Genomic DNA, 16,654 nt, shown 5'->3' with positions numbered 1-16,654 from the left:
GGTTGCAGTGAGCCGAGATCACACCACTGCATTCTAGCCTGGGTGACAGAGCGAGACTCTGTCTCAAATAATAATAATGATAATCAGTTGTTGAGCGCTTACAATGTTCTAAACATGGTGCTACAATCTGGGGCTACCCATCAAAATAAAAGCTCCCATTTAGTAACTGCCTTCCTTGAGCCAAATATGCAACTTTCCTTCTCAAATACAATCCTCAGAATAACTTGCAAGACATGTGTTATTTTCACATTACATAAATGAAAAAAACTGAGTTCATTGAGGTAAAGCAGAAAGTTACACATCTAGCAAGTGGCAGAGCTGAGAGCTGAACACTGACCTATCTGAATCCAAAGCCCAGTTACTCTCATCCTGCCAGAAAGCCTTACTATTAGCTGGAAGAATAAGACACACGTCCCTGCTGGGCTCGGTGGCTCACGACTGTAATCCCAGCACTTTCGGAGGCCAAGGTGGGTGGGTGGATCACTTGAGGTCAAGAGTTTGAGACCAGCCTGGCCAACATGGCGAAACCCCATCTCTACTAAAAATACAAGAATCAGCCGAGTGTGGTAGTGCATGCCTGTAATCCCACTTATTTGGGAGGCTGAGCCAGGAGAATTGCTTGAGCCCAGGAGGCGGGGGTTGCAATGAGCTGAGATCATTCACAATCTAAAGAGGGAAAACATGTACTAAACAACTCATAACAATACAACATACACAATAACATCAACTGAGCACTCTATGTATTAGGCATTGTTGTCATTGATCTTGTAACAGTTCTATTAGGTAGATGCTATTATTAGCCTCCTTTTTACAAATAGTGATACTGAAGAACAAAGAATTCAAGTTACTTGCCAAAATAGTCCACATACATGACCACTACGCTCTAGTACCACTCTAAAGAGTTTGCAATGTATGAGCAGTGTTCTCTAGGTGTTCTGAGGAGTGACAATAACTATGAGTGAGCATCAGAAAAGATTTCCTAGATGAGATGATTTGTGAGCTGGAACCTGTAAGTAAGAAAGCAACAGGTTTCCCCCTCTCTTCCTTTCTCCGCCATCGTGGTATGTGCTTGACTCTGCTTCCTGCCATGTCACAAGACTTTTAGGATTAAGCAATTCCTGGCCAAGAAACAAAAGCAAAATCGTCCCATTCCCCCGTGGATTCAGATAAAAATTGGTAATAAAATCAGGTACAACTCCAAACGGAGACATTGGAGAAGAACCAAGCTGGGTCTATAAGGAATTGCACATGAGACGGCACACGTATTTATGATGTCTGAAGGTCACAATCACATTATCATATCAACCTGAAAGTGTCACCACTATCTGGAGAGTTGGACATGTTTTATTGGGGACATATTTTTTCTCTCTGAATCTGTTATGAACGCTTTGGTTGGCTGAGTTCAGTAATAAATATGTGAGACCTTTCATTTCAAAAAAAAAAAAAAAGAAAGAAAGCAACAAGTTGAGAGAAAGGGAGATGGATGGGAGAAAGATAAACCAGGTAGAGGAAATAGCACGCGCAAAGGCACATTGTCTTCACTGTCTAATCTCTCCAATCCTTAACGAACGAAAGAGGCCTTGAGTGGGTCTGGTACAGAAGACTCTCCATTTTACTTCTTCATGTCCTTTTACCCATTCCTAGGGGGCGGGGGAGAATTGCTCAGAACTTGGAAAGCGACTGGTCTCTCAGGATAGAGACCGCGACGCAAAGAGGTGACGGAAAAGATGCGTCCGCCATCCCTTTTGCTCCACCCCTGACGTTCGCCTCGGCCTTCGATTGGCTGCTCCTCGCACCAGCCCCGCCTCAGGGGCGCCCACGTGACCCGATGGCCGCCGTGGGATTGGTTGTTCGGCGAGAGCCGCGCTAGGCTGTAAGACCTGAGCCGGGCGGAGAAGCAGAGGAGAGGGACGCTGGAAGCACGTTTGGCCCGGGACAGAAATCTGGAGAGCTTGGCTACCTCCATCCTCCTCAGGCCGGAGCAGGCTTCCTGAGAGAGTCCAGGTCGTAGGAGTTTTACGACTTAGAAAAGCGGGCTGCAGATTCCTTCCTGGGTGTTTGGTTCAAGCCTTGGCTCCGGCCTTACTCTCAGTCTTCCCGGGAGTTCGTGGGATTTGGACCTTAGATTATTAGTATTATTTTGAGGGCCTCCTGTGTGTAAGCACTGGTTGTGCGCAGATGGCTGTGCAGAGGGCCATGAGGTAGAGGCTGGGGAAATGAGGGCTTGGAGGTGCTTGAGGTATGGTCTTTACCTACGTGAAATGTTGGAGGTAAGTCGGATTTATAACTTGTGTTGATGCTTTTATAATCTAGGAGCTTAGGGTTTAGTAGGAAGAGTCGCTCATTCAATGAATTAAACGCTCATTCCTATGTACTAGGCACCATTCCGAGTGCAGTGGCTACAAAGACTAGTAGAACATAGTCCTGGTTCTTTAGGAACTCTGCGATTGAGCAAGTGGGAGAGAGGGCGGAAAACGTGAACTGGTGAGTAGTTGGCGTGTGATGCGTGCCGTAGTGGAAGAAAGTGTTGTGAGAGTTAGAAGAGGGGGATGATTGAAGGAATTAAGGACATTTAACAGAAAGTGATATTTGAGTAAAGTTTATTTTTGTTTTTTTGTTTTTTTTTTGAGACGGGAGTCTCGCTCTGCCTCCCAGGTTGGAGTCCAGTGGCGCTATCTCGGCTCACTGCAACCGCCGTCTCCCGGGTTCAAGCAGTTCTCAGCCTCAGCCTCCCAAGTAGCTGGGATTACAAGCGCACACCACCACGCCCGGCTAATTTTTGCGTTTTTAGTAGAGATGGGGGTTTCACCATGTTGGCCAGGCTGGTCTTGAACTCCTGACCTCGTGATCCACCCGCCTCGGCCTCCGAAAGTGCTGGGATTACAGGCCAAAGCCACCGCTCCCGGCCTTGAGTAAAGTTTAAAAAGTATACTTAGGGTGGGTATTTATCCCTCCATGAAAGCGCCTTTTACTCAGCCAGCACAGAGCCATCCCTTTGCCCTTCCAGATGCCTGACTGGGACCTTGCTTATGGATGTGTGAGCTTTTAATCTCTGGCTGTAATCTTACCCACTTCAACCTAAACTTGGAATGATTACTCTTGACCCTTTTTTTGAGTGATAAGGCAAATCTCCCCACACCTGGGCATTTTAAAGTTATATACTGTGTGTTTAAATATCCCCCTTAAAAAGCCTGAGCTATATAACAATCTAGATGTGTCTATCTTACTCTTTTCCCACAAACTAAGAATCCAAATAATGTTAAAAATCTTAAAAAAAAAAAAAAAAAAAAGGGTACTTAGGTTTTCTCCCCATCGAAAGGGGTGGAGAAAGCAAAGCACTCCAGGAACTAGGAAAATGTACCTGCCGCATGTGGCTGGAGCACATGGGGGGTTTGCCCAGCTGATGATGAAGCAGATAGGGAGGGATTCAACTTGTAAAGATCTTGAATTACATGGTAGGCTGGCTGTCTGGATCTTAAAATACAAAGTGAAATAGGTACCACAAAACAGGTATTAAGGTGCTTTCATAATTCAGAAGGAGGACAGATACTTCCTGTTGGATTGATGGAAAAAGGCTTCATGCAAAAGATGGCATTTTGAAGGGCTGCAAACTGCAGGGATAGGATTTTGAAGTACAGGAAGGATTTCTACAGAGGGGGAAAGACTTTCTAGATGGAGGGCATAAGGTCAAATAGAGCCAATATGAGGACTAAGGAATAATCTGGGTTGATTAGACTGTAAGATATGTTTGGGGGCCCGGCACGGTGGCTCACACCTATAATCCCAGCACCTGGGAGGCCAAGGCAGGTGGATCACTTGAAGTCAGGAGTTCAAGACCAGCCTGGCCAACATGGCAAAACCCCATTTCTACTGAAAATGCAAAAATTAGCTAGGCCTGGTTGTGCACGCCTGTAATCCCAGCTACCTGGGAGGCTGAGGTGGGAGGACTGCTTGAACCCAGGAGGCAGAGGCTAAAGTGAGCTGAGATAGTGCCACTGCATTCCAGCCTGGGTGACAGAGTGAGAGTCTGTCTCAAAAAATAAAGAGGCCAGGCGCGGTGGCTCACGCCCATAATCCCAGCACTTTGGGAGGTTGAGGTGGGTGGATCACAAGGTCAGGAGTTCAAGACCAGCCTGGCCAATATGGTGAAAGCCCATCTCTACTAAAAAGTGCAAAAATTAGCTGGGTGTGGTGGTGCGCGCCTGTAGTCTCAGCTACTCGGGAGGCTGAGGCAGGAGAATCACTTGAACCCGGGAGGCAGAGGTTGCAGTGAGCCGAGATTGTGCCACTGCACTCTAGCCTGGGTGACAGAGTGAGGGAGTGGAGTGGAGTGGAGGTCAGGTTTCTCATTCACAAATTGATTTTTCAGATTGTGAATTACCCATGCTTTGCCCTGCTTTATCTTCCATGTCCTTCCTCATTAGTAAATCTAAAGGTAGTACCCTAGAGAAAAATGGAATTGAACCTTTTATTTAGTTGTTACTGAAAAAATATAAATCTGGTAATCATACCTCAAGTTCTCTTTCCAGCTCTGCAGTTAATTTCCTATGGATCTTCGGCAAATCATAGCCTCTCTGGGTTCTTGGACTGTTCAGATAAAAGATTCTAGTTTAAAAACTTTTATGACTATAATTTTAATCTTTGTTGGCAGAAGAATTATAAATCAAATTGCATATTAAATGAACTGGAGTTTATAAAGAAATTTAGTAGAAAATCTTTTCTAGGCCTGGCGTGGTGGCTCATGCCTGTAATCCCAGCACTTTGGGAGGCCAAGGCTGGCAGATCACTTGAGGTCAGGAGTTCAAGACCAGCCTGGCCAACATGGTGAAACCCCATCTCTACTAAAAATACAAAAATTAGCTGGGCGTGGTGGCACATGCCTGTAGTCCCAGCTATTTGGGAGGCTGAGGCTGCAGTGAGCCGAGATTGCGCCACTGCACTCCAGCCTGGGCGACACAGTGAGACTCCATTTCAAAAAAAAAAAAATCTTTTCTAGGCCAGGTACAGTAGCTCACACCTGTAATCCAGCACTTTGGAAGGCCAAAGAGGGAAGATCACTTGAGCCCAGCAGTTTGAGACCACCCTGGGCAACATGGCAAGACTCTGGGCGTGGTGGTGCTCACCTGAGATGTCAGCTACTCAGAAGGCTGGGGTGGGAGGATTGCTTGAGCCCAGCAGTTTGAGGCCACAGTGAGCCATGATCGTGCCACTGCACTCCAGGCTAGGTGACAGGGCAAGACCCTGTCTCCAGAAAAAATAAAGAAATTTTTAAAAAGAAAATGTATTTTCTAAAGCTTTTGCTTTTGAACTAGGCTAAGGGCAGGCTTATGGGCTCAAGCCTGTGATCCCAGGGTTTTGGGAGGCCAAGGCAGGAGGATCACTTGAAGCCAGGAGTTTGAGACCAGCCTGGGAAACATACCGTGACTCTGTCTCTACAAAAATTTAAAAAGAATTAGCCAGGGATGGTGACATGCACCTGTAGTCCTAGCTACCTGGTGGATCACCTGAGCCCAGGAGTTTGAGGCTACAGTGAGCCATGATCACACCACTGCACTCCAGCCTGGTTGACAAGAGTGAAACCTTGTCTCAAAATAAAAAAATATATATATATTAATTGAAAACAGGCCAGGCATGGTGGCTCACGCCTGTAATCCACGCACTTTGGGAGGCTGGAGAAGGTGGATTGCTTGAGTCCAGGAGTTTGAGAACAGCCTGGACAACATGGTAAAACCCTGTCTCTACAAAAAGTACAAAAATTAGCCAGATGTGGTGGCCTGTGACTGTAGTCCCAGCTACTTGGGAGGCTGAGGTGGGATGATCATCTGAGCCTGGGGAGGTTGAGACTGCAGTGAGCCATGATCAGGCCATTGCACTCCAGCCTGGGTGACAGAGTAAGACCCTGTCTTAAAAAAAAAAAAAAAAAAATATTAATTAGAAACCCATGGTTGAAACTTACCTGAACAGAAGGCTTTATTTTTTTTCATAGGTAAGCCTATGTTTTCTTGGATGTGAAACTAGGGCACTGGGTTGCTCTTAGGTAGTACAAGGAGATGAAATGCAGCGATGCGATGATGAGTGAAGTAGAGCCTGACCTGGTATTGCCATTGCTTCACTGTTGGCTTTGACCAGGGTATGATCTCTTAATCTTCTCTCTGAGCTGATTCTGATTGTGGTTTTTCCACACAGGTGTGTTGTATCCTGTTTGGACACTGGTTTTATTATGTTTAAGATGTTTCTTTTATTTTCTTTTGAATTACTGATATTCTCATGTTTTCCTCCTTAGGTTGAGATGAAAACTCTTGCTTTGAATTCTTCATGGAGGACTACATCATTTCAATCCTGAATCTGGCTCAATTCTATTATTCACTTATTACTGTATTAAAAACGTTTAATTGGCCAGGCACAGTGGTTCACGCCTGTAATCCCAGCACTTTGGGAGGCCAAGGCAGGCGGATCACTTGAGGTCAGGAGTTCGACACCAGCCTGGCCAACATGGCAAAACCCCGCCTCTACTAAAAATACAAAAATTAGCCAGGCGTGGTGGCACACACCTGTAATCACAGCTACTTAGGAGGCGAGGTGGCAGAATTGTTTGAACCCAGGAGGTGGAGGTTGCAGTGAGCCGAGATCACACCACTGCACTCAAGCCTTGGCATCAGAGTGAGACTCTGTCTCAGTAAAAAAAAAAAATAAAATAAAAATGTTTAATTAACCATGATATTTGCTTTGGTAAAACCTTTGAGGTTTAACGAGAATTTTAAAATTCATTATACTTTTCTTATGGCATATAAAAGTTTGAATATTTTTTTATTGTCTCAACTAACATCATAAATGTCTTAATGTTAAAATCCATGGGATATTCTATTTAAAATTTTAGCTTTATCACCTTTGTGCTATCAGAGAATGTGCTTTGAACTGGTAAAATGAGTTAAAGTATTGGAAAACACTTATGTCAGCAGAGGCTCTTAAAAATCATTTTCATCCTTCCTCTTCTAGTGATGATTTTTTTTTAACCCATGTTTTCACCAGTCTGCCAATCCAATGGCATAAATGCTCCTACACAGGCAACTTAAGTGTTTCTTAAGTTGATGCAAGGTATTTTGCATGAGGCTGAATTCTTGTTGTTGGAGCAGAGGATTTTTGTTCCAACTACTGAATTGGCAAAATGTTAATATAAAAACACCTCAAAAAGTCAAAGGTAGTCTGAATGAAAAATTTATTTTAAACACCTCAAGTAATCTTTACATTTCTACAAAATCATAACATAGAAGTTCTTTTCCAGAAACATTTATTCTTAAAATCTACTTAAGTGTTTCATAGGAACTTTAGTAATAACCAGAATAATTCATGACAGTTTAGCAAACTCTTAGCAGCAAGCAGAAAGAACTTATTAAAATATCCTTTCTTTACACAATTAGATTAGTATTTTGCTTCATCTCTTCATTGCTTGTTAGCTTTGCTTTTACACAGGAATCTTCAGACTACTCTCTGTAACACTCAACCCCATTCCTTTTTTAACCAGTTTCTCAAGAAGGATATGGAGAGCTCATAAAGGAATATCCTCAAATATCCTAAATATCCAACTTTTAAAATATCCTTTTTTATCCTTAAAAGCTGATAAACAATAGATGTCACTTAACAAATGTCTCACAGTATATGGAAGGAGCTTTTTTCCCCCCCAAAGTGTTTCTAAGCATTTCTATCAAGAGCAGGTCTACATTTCTTATCGTTTGCAAACTGATGAAATTTCCACCTTACAGACAGGCAGGTAAATGCTTTCTTTTCTAAAAAGAAGTCTTGCTACCACCTCACTGTTCACTTTATTTTTTATGCGGTCTAACCTGGGTTTTTCCTAAGAGCTTCTGTATTTCTTATATTTTAAGGAAAGGGATAGGCAAAAACTTGTGTACTCATTATTCTGTTTAATCTCTACACTGGTCCTCATATCCCCTGCCAGTCTGATTCTTCTACTTTAAGCAGCTTGGTCAACTGTAAGTAGGGTTCTAGAGAGCAGGCTGAAAGGTTAGGATCAAATGGGCATATCCTTTTAAAGAAATCCATATAATCATTTAAAGTTCATATAGTTATGAATTGAGGCTGAGAAGTGTCAACTCAATACCATGCTGAAACCAGCTCTGTGACATTACAGCGCAATACTTTTGTTGTGAGGATAAGACATGATTCCCTTTCAGTTCTCAGGGGAGTAGAGTTTAATCAGATGTTGTACTTCTGTTGGATAACCTGTGATGGGACAAGCTTGGTGACTCCTCACATAGTGAAACACACAGCGGTAACAAAACACATAGCCAGAGGTGGCAAGAACAGTATCATTCACCCGGGTTTTACGACACAGTGGGCACACAGTCTTCATTTTGGGTAAGAGGGGAGAATCAGAGTTATAGTCTAGGTGTACAGGTGGTGGTGGAGTAGGCAGGGCAGTCAATGACTTGATGGTTTCTTGATTTTCAGATGAGTACCACCAGTCAAGGAACTGCAAGAAGAATACACCCACAGAAAGGCCAGTAGACAGGGATAAGGCAACACCCCCAACAGCTTTCTTCAGAGCTGACTTTATCTTCTCACTAACACTGTTGGGAGAAAAGAACAAGGAGGCAAAGAGAGAAACTTTATTTAGGTATCATTACAAAGTGACTAACATAAATGCAATTCTTACATTTTTCATCAGAATCACTGGGGGACTGAATGGTTGGTAGACTGGTACTATCTCCTTAAGGATCTATTCTAAGTGATTCTAACTTACAATATTTTAGGAGCATAGGAGCTAAGCTTTGTTTTTAGTAACATGATTAGGGTTTGGTTTTGTGTTTTGAAAGATAAATCAGTAGAGAATTTGATTATATAGACCTCTTCCCTTTTTTTAGTGGAAGATAGTGATCCAGAAAAAAAAAAAAAACCCAATTCACTTAATAAAAAACTTAGCAGTATTGAGGAATGTACATATTTGAACTTGTAGGAGAACACAAATATGAACTAGAAGGAGCACAGCATCGTGATTAAGAGCACAGTCTTAGGCTGGGTGCAGTGGCTCACAGAGCAGTCTTTAGAATTGTATTGATTTGGTTTGAATCCCAGCTCTGCCACCTTCTAACTATGTACCTACGTGACTTTGGCAAGGTACTTAACTGCTTGGGTTTAGTTTCCTCAACTGTGAGCTAATACATTTACTTCATTGGGTTGTGTTGAGGATTGAGATAATCTACGTACAGCAAGCACCTAGTACAGGGCCTGGGACATAGCAAGTATGCACTAAAGTATACCTAGAATGGTGAAGGTTACCAGGATGACAGTCCTTGTTTTATGGACACAAGGAATAGCTTTTCTATGATTCTATGAAATGCCACAAAGTTAACAGGGAGGTGAATTTTACAAAACTGGGATAAGATTTTCGAATTTACTAACTAAAGCTCTTTTGGAAATGTTAAGGCCTTACCTCCTGGCTGGATGCTGCATCATGCTGGCCTTAGCTGGTTTGTGCTCCAGAGCTTGTATATCCTGAACTGTCAGTCGACCTAGCTGAACTCCAGCCAGCCTCAGCAGTGGTGAGTGATGCTGAGCTTTTCCTAGGATGTATCGAAGTTGTTGTACAAGAAACCATCCTTCCCAGGCCATGTTCACAAATGGGTAGGCTGCCAGGAAGGCTCTGTAAAATCGTTTCCAGCGGGAAGAAGGGGGATGAATAGAATATTCATCCTCTTCTCTCAGGCTAGAAACCAGCTTCTCCAGCTTCACTTTCAGATAGGGAAGAAGAACCAGGAACATAATAGATTTCCAAAGCTGCTGCTTTGGGAGACCAGCACTAGCCAATCTCTGAGACTTGTGAGTGTCCCCCATTACAATTCTCTTTAAGCCGTAAAAGTTTTCAGAAAATGAGGCACTGGTTCTAGACAGATAATGTTGCTGGAGCAGAAGATCTAGCAGAGTAAAGATTTCATCAAACCACCTCCACAAGAAGCCATAGTGGGTGGGATTTGATTCTGCAAGAACCTAAAGCAAAATAAAGCAATAAGTGAAATTCATTCCATTACACAAGTTCTACACCTATTTACATTCCCCCTTTTCCTCTAAAGTCTACACAATTTGTCTTAAATAAGTCACTTTTGGACCCTGAAATGCTGGGTATTCAGTACAGGTCTCTACACATAACAGAGACTCAGTAACTCTTAAGTCATGGGATACAAGTTATTTGCAAATTGGCTATTTCAAACGCTAGGCTACCAAATAAGCACAAATTATTCGTTTGTTTTTTACCCAGTTGTCCCTAAAACCTTTCCAAGAATTAATACCTTACCTTGACCACATGCTGAAGAGCGGGTCTCACTGCTGTCATTAAACTGTCCTGTGCTACCACCTCAAAGATGGATGGCTGGTCATCGGCCACAGAAGCAGCTGTGAAGTGAGCCCCGTGCTCAGCCATAGTTTCCTGCGTGTACTGGCTTTCACTTTTCCCACAAACTCTCTCGTGAGCATGAACTTTTTCGGGAGGAAGAGTATCAGATGGGTGCTCAGTCTTAAAGGTAAACTTTCTGCATGATACCTGAAACTCGAAACTCAATCTTACGGGCAAAAATGAACTGGGAAAAAAAGACCTGGAGGCCGAGGGTAGTCTCAAGAAGGTTAAGAACAAAGTTAACTCGGACGTGGGTGGAAGTAGTACGTGGCGAGGGGGTAACTTGTCAAATGCTGCACGTCAGGGCAGAGCGTGACTGTGGGGGACAGGTATGGGGGAAGGAACGCAATCCTCTGGAGCTGCGAACCAGAAACGCCCCCTCCTCCCCAGTCGTGAGAGCTCAAAAGCCAGCCGACTCTGAGGATTCAGTCGTGCCACTGTGAGCCCGGGACACGAGGGCTGACTCCAGCTGTTGGCTTTGAGTATCCCCGCCCGCGCCCGTCCTTGCTCGCTGACCCCAGGCGAGGCGCAAACAACCCACGACGCCACGTTTGAAGGGAGGTCTCCGCTTTATGACAGAAGCCGCACCCGGAAATGAAACCACCAGGACCTCAGGGATGCCTGGCGGAAGAGAGGCGCTCTAGTTCCGAATGCGGTCCGGAAACCAGAACTAGAGAACTCTATGACCCACCTGAACTTCCGCTCCCGCCCCGCTGAAATAGAAGAGGGCCCTTGTGGGCTGGTTTTGGCTGTGAATTCTCCGCTAGTTTGGTTTACTTTTCGTAGCTGGGTCTGCATGGTAGCCTCGCTGGAAAGCTACAGCTCTGAACCTCTCTCTGCGAGGTCTTTTTGACAAGCTGTTTGGGGCACCGCGCAGACGTCTGGCGCCGGGAGCCAGAGCTCGGGCCCGTTGCTGAGCCCTGTGTTCCTGCAGGCGATGGAGCTAGGGGCGGAGGGAGGAAGGGAATCTGGAGGTGGAAAGGACTTTGCTGTACGCGCGCGGCAGGGATGGTGGTTAATTTATATGTCTTAGCCTTCCAGAAATGATGTAAAGCGACATAGCAGGAGATAGGAGCCTTAGATTTATTGCCGCCAATTATAAGGAAAGATGATTGGATTGAGAAAGGTTCATGCTTGTTCCTCAGTACTTGAGACGGTTAATTTTCATCCAAGCTGGTAGTTTAACGTCTTCCAGGTTTTGGCTATATTCAAGCATAACTGCATGCACTTGCTATACTGGATGAAAATGGTCTCCATCCTTGAACACAGTTGTATATGTCACCACCAGCGATATGAATACAGTACTAACGCAGAGGGAGCTTTATGAATTGTAACTAGCATGCACTGGGGACACTTGACAGAAAGTTTCCTTTCATGCCGTTTTTATACCAAAATGAATGTGATTTACCTTAAGGTTTGTAAAGTGCTTTTATGTTATGTACAGCTTTGTCTCGCTGAAGTTGGCTGACACAGCCTTATTGAATTTGGTTGAGAGTTCCACCTCTCCTCCCTTCCTCTAGGAAGTGCCACCTCTGGGCTAAATAGCTGGGAATAGAAGGTATTGTTTACTGCCCTAGAGGCCCTTATGTTATAAAAATAATTGGTTTGCATAATGAGAACCCTCAAAAACAAGGTTTGGATTTAGTTATTCCAATAGGAGAGAAAACCTTACAAATTGTCCTTAATTATAGTTACAAGAAGTGTTTTTTACTCTACCAAAAGACATTATATTGATATATGATTTTTACCTTACAGAGTTTTAAGACTAGACATAGTTTATCCATATGAAGCACCTGGATACATATTAGGGGCTTGTTTAATAGTAACTGTTATGTACAAGCTTTTCTTAAGTGAATAGCAAAAATACAAAGTTGAGAGGTAGCACCAACTAAAGCAGGAAATTAAACATTTTTGTCACTTAGGGATCTTTGGTTACAAGCAACAGAAACAAACAGGCTAATTTAAACTAAAACGGAATTTATTAGAAGTGTATGGAGTAGCTCACAAAATAAGTAAAGCCAGCCCTGAAAGAACAAGAACTTAACGATACTATTGGGACTGCCTAAGAGGAATTAGAAGTTCTTATCCAGGCAACGTTGTTGCAGTGAACGAGCTTCCACCAATTTCTGTTTGTGACTCTGCTCATGATACAAATTTTGACTGACCTCTCTTGGTTCAAGTTCCCTCTCCACCCTGTCTTTCACTCTTAGCCAGGGGAAGGCAAGATGTCTTGATTGATAGTCCCATGGAAGTACTCCAAAAGTTAACTAAACGTATGGCATAAGAACGCCTATAATCCCAGCACTTTGGGAGGCCGAGGCGGGTGGATCACCTGAGGTCAAGAGGTCATGACCAGCCTGACCAACATGGAGAAACCCTGTCTGTACTAGAAATACAAAAAATTAGCTGGGCGTGGTGGCACATACCTGTAATCCCAGCTACTCAGGAGGCTGAGGCAGGAGAATCGCTTGAACCCTGGAAGCGGAGGTTGTGGTGAGCCGAGATTGCACCATTGCACTCCAGCCTGGGTAACTGAGCGAGACTCCATCTCCAGAAAAAAGAAAAGAAAAAGTAAAGGTAGGGCCTGGTGTGGTGGCTCATACCTGTAATCCCAGCACTTTGGGAGGCTGAGACGGGTGGATCACGAAGTCAGGAGTTTGAGACCGGCCCAGCCGACATGGCGAAAACCCATCTCTACTAAAAATACAAAAATTAGCTTGGAGTGGTGGTGCATGGTGGCAGATGCCTGTTATCCCAGCTACTCTGGAGGCTGAGGCAGGAGAATCACTTGAACCCGGGAGGCGGAGGTTGCAGTGAGCTGAGGTCACACCACTGCACTCCAGCCTGGGGGACAGAGTGAGACTCTGTCTCAAAAAAAAAAAAAAAAAAAAGAAATTTGCAACTCGAATAAGAGGTCTGGGAGGCCCAAATCTTTTAGACGTGATAATCGGAATGCCCTTCTGAGGACATAACAAAGACCTAAATTATGAGGAGCCAGCCATATGAGGAGTTGGGGAAAAGAATATTAGGCAGAAGGAAGAGTATTGTGAAGACCCTAAGGTCGGAAAGAGCTTGGTGTGTTTGAGGGCTAGATAACTGGCAAAAGGTGAAATGATGAGGAAATGAGCAGTGACTGAAAAGCACAAAATGATGTTAGAGAGGTAGACAGGCCAAACCATGCAGGGACTCACAGGCCATGGGAACGACCCTGGATTTTAGCCCAAGTGCAATGGGAAGCCAATGAAGGATTCACACACCAGAGATGTGTGATCAGGTATATATATAAACAAATATATATATATATTATATATATACAAATATATATATATTATATATATACAAATATATATATATATTATATATATACAAATATATATATATATTATATATATACAAATATATATATATTATATATATACAAATATATATATATTATATATATACAAATATATATATATTATATATATACAAATATATATATATTATATATATACAAATATATATATATTATATATATACAAATATATATATATATTATATATATACAAATATATATATATATTATATATATACAAATATATATATATATTATATATATACAAATATATATATATATTATATATATACAAATATATATAATATATATACAAATATAAATAAAATATATAATATATATTTTTATATAATATATTTTTATATATTTTATATATATTTGTGTATATATACATATATTAAAATATATGTATATATATTTTTTTTTTTTGAAACAGAGTTTTACTCTTGTTGCCCAGGCTGGAGTGCAATGGCATGATGACTCACTGCAACCGCCGCCTCCTGTGTTCAAGCGATTCTCCTGCCACAGCCTCCCAAGTAGCTGGGATTACAGGCGCCCGCCAACATGCCCGGCTAATTTTTGTATTTTTAGTGAGAGATGGGGTTTCACCATGTTGGCCAGGCTGGTCTTGAACTCCTGGCCTTGTGATCTGCCCACCTTGGCCTCCCAAAGTGCTAGGATTACAGGCGTGAGCCACCGTGCCTGGCCAGGTTTATATTTTTTTAAAGATGTCTCTGATGGTTTTGTGGGTATGCAGTATTTATATCAAGCTTTACATTTATGATATATGCACATTTTTGTTTTTGTTTTTGTTTTTGTTTTCTTGAGATAGAGTCTGGCTCTGTAGCCCAGGCTGGAGTGCAGTGGCACAGTCTCGGCTCACTGCAACCTCCGCCTCCCGGGTTCAAGTGATTCTCCCACCTCAGACCCCCCAAGTAGCTGGGACTACATGCATGTGCCACCGCACCCGGCTAATTTTTGTATTTTTAGTAGAGACAGGGTTTTGCCATGTTGGCCAGGCTGGTCTCAAACTCCTGGCCTCAAGTGATCCCCCTGCCTCAGCCTCCCAAAGTGCTGGGATTACGGGTGTGAGCCACCACATCAGGCCAGATATGCACATTTTTAAATGTATGTTATACATCCAAAAAAGTTAAACAACCTGGCCACTATGTGGAGAATGGTAGAGAGAAGACTTATAGCCTTCTAATAGTCTAGGCAAAAGGTGATGGTGGCTTGGATTTATGAGATTGAATAGAGGGAGTTGGATGGCTTGGAGTTTTTTTTTTTTTTTTTTTTTTTTTGAGACAGTCTTGCTCTGTTGCCCAGGATGGAGTGCAGTGGCGCAATCTCGGCTCACTGCAACCTCTGCCTCCCGGGTTCAAGCAGTTCTGTACCTCAGCCTCCCAAGTAGCTGAGATTACAGGCGCCCACCACAACGCCTGGCTAATTTTAGTAGAGACGGGGTTTCATCATCTTGGCCAGGCTGGTCACGAACTCCTGACTTTGTGATCCACCTGCCTCGGCCTCCCAAAGTGCTGGGATTACAGGTGTGAGCCACAGCGCCCAGCTACGGCTTTGAGATTTTAAAGGTAGAATTGACAACTGGAGATGGATTGGATGTGGCAGTTGAAGGAAAGGGAAATCAGGAATGACCCCTAGGTTTCTGGCTTGAGCAGCTCAGTGCAATTTATTAAAATAATCACCATTACAGGAAATAGTTCCATAGTCCATGCTATATGCCAGCCATAGTTCTAAGTGCTTTACATGTAATTTATTTCATTGTTCAATATTATGATTAGATGTTACTATCTTCCTCCATTTTATAGATGAGAAAACCAAAGAAAGGAGCACATAGATGGAGGAAACTGGGGGAAGAATAGCTTTCAAACATGTTAGGCAATGAGAAGTTGATGAAAGTTTTTGAACAGCAGAGAGGTATGAATCAAAGCTCTTAAATATTTTTCTTTTTCTTTTCTTTTTCTTTTTCTTTTTCTTTTTCTTTTTTTTTTTTTTTTTTTGAGATGGAGTCTTACTTTATTGCCCAGGCTGAAATGTAGTGGCGTGATTTCGGCTCACTGCAACCTCCTCCTCTCAGGTTCAAGTAATTCTCCTGCCTCAGCCTCCCTAGTACCTGAGACTACAGGCATGTGCCACCATGCCTGGCTAATTTTTGTATTTTTAGTAGAGTCAGGGTTTCACCATGTTGGCCAGGCTGGGCTCAAAGTCCTGACCTCAGGTGATCCACCTGCCTTGGCCTCCCAAAGTGCTGTGATCACAGGCATGAGCCACCACGGCCAGCCTCTTGAAGATTTTTCTAATGACATCTTTACGAAATCTACCTCTGTCTGCTAGGAGTTGTACCTTGAACGAGTTTCTCTCTCTCTCTCTCTCTCTCTTTCTTTTTAGAGACGGTCTCACTCTGTCACCCAGGCTGGAGTGCAGTGGCATGATCATGGCTCACTATAGCCTCAAACTCTTGGGCTCAAGTGATCCTCCCACCTCAGCCTCCCAAAGTGCTGGGATCATAGGTGTAAACTGCTGTGCCCAACTCTGTAACCAGGTTTTTCTAACCTCCTCCATTCCTTATGATTTAACCCAGCAGTATAGTTATCGATTTGGTGATGAAATTTGGGGAATAGGCCTAGGCTAGAGATAAGAGATTTTGGAGCCATATATGTAAGAAAGATAATTAAACCCATGGTATGCTAAAGGGTTAGTGTAGAGAATGAGTATAGAACTAAACTTGAAAAAATTGGCTGAGTTTGGTGGCTCATGCCTATAATCCCAGCATTTGGGGAGGCCAAGGCAGGAGGATCACTTGAGCCCAGGAGTTCCAGACCAGCCTGGGCAACATGGCAAGACCCCCTCTCTACAAAAAAAAAAAAAGAAAGAAAGAAAATTAGCTAGGTGTG

At 43.1% G+C, this 16,654-nt stretch overlaps 2 protein-coding genes and 1 non-coding gene across 3 annotated transcripts; 2 read left to right on the top strand and 1 right to left on the bottom strand.

The window, feature by feature from the left end:
• Positions 1 to 1,088: 1,088 nt before the first annotated feature.
• LOC129394485 (large ribosomal subunit protein eL39-like) lies at positions 1,089 to 6,718 on the top strand (the record flags this gene model as incomplete). The annotated part of the gene is made up of 2 exons (XM_055102053.2): positions 1,089 to 2,270; positions 6,284 to 6,718. A coding segment is annotated over one exon (150 nt), but the record flags the coding sequence as incomplete, so codon positions are not given.
• LOC112437650 (Z30 small nucleolar RNA) lies at positions 6,064 to 6,160 on the top strand. The gene has a single exon (XR_003026210.1). It is a non-coding gene; the product is annotated as a Z30 small nucleolar RNA (small nucleolar RNA).
• A 481-nt stretch (positions 6,719 to 7,199) lies between the features above and the next one.
• Positions 7,200 to 11,861, bottom strand: PEX12 (peroxisomal biogenesis factor 12). The gene is made up of 3 exons (XM_003817983.6): positions 10,310 to 11,861; positions 9,452 to 10,005; positions 7,200 to 8,588 (listed from the first exon to the last, which is right to left on the bottom strand). Exons 1-3 carry the CDS (start codon positions 10,433 to 10,435, stop codon positions 8,189 to 8,191), a joined length of 1,080 nt encoding a protein of 359 aa, XP_003818031.1. The 5' UTR covers positions 10,436 to 11,861; the 3' UTR covers positions 7,200 to 8,188.
• Between the last annotated feature and the right edge of the window lie 4,793 nt (positions 11,862 to 16,654).

This window comes from Pan paniscus, chromosome 19 (assembly GCF_029289425.2).
Source record: "Pan paniscus chromosome 19, NHGRI_mPanPan1-v2.0_pri, whole genome shotgun sequence".
Classification (NCBI taxonomy): domain Eukaryota; kingdom Metazoa; phylum Chordata; class Mammalia; order Primates; family Hominidae; genus Pan; species Pan paniscus.
The sequence above is the reverse complement of the archived record's forward strand: the minus strand, read 5'-3'. Positions and strand labels throughout refer to the sequence as shown.

What these genes read in the sequence shown, in the direction of transcription:
- PEX12 (XM_003817983.6), bottom strand. Translation starts at nt 10,435, where the DNA reads ATGGCTGAGCACGGGGCTCACTTCACAGCTGCTTCTGTGGCCGATGAC. An exon ending in CTCTTCAGCATGTGGTCAAG is followed by an intron (nt 10,006 to 10,309) that starts GTAAGGTATTAA and finishes ATTTTGCTTTAG; the next exon opens with GTTCTTGCAGAATCAAATCC. An exon ending in ATGCAGCATCCAGCCAGGAG is followed by an intron (nt 8,589 to 9,451) that starts GTAAGGCCTTAA and finishes TTCTCCCAACAG; the next exon opens with TGTTAGTGAGAAGATAAAGT.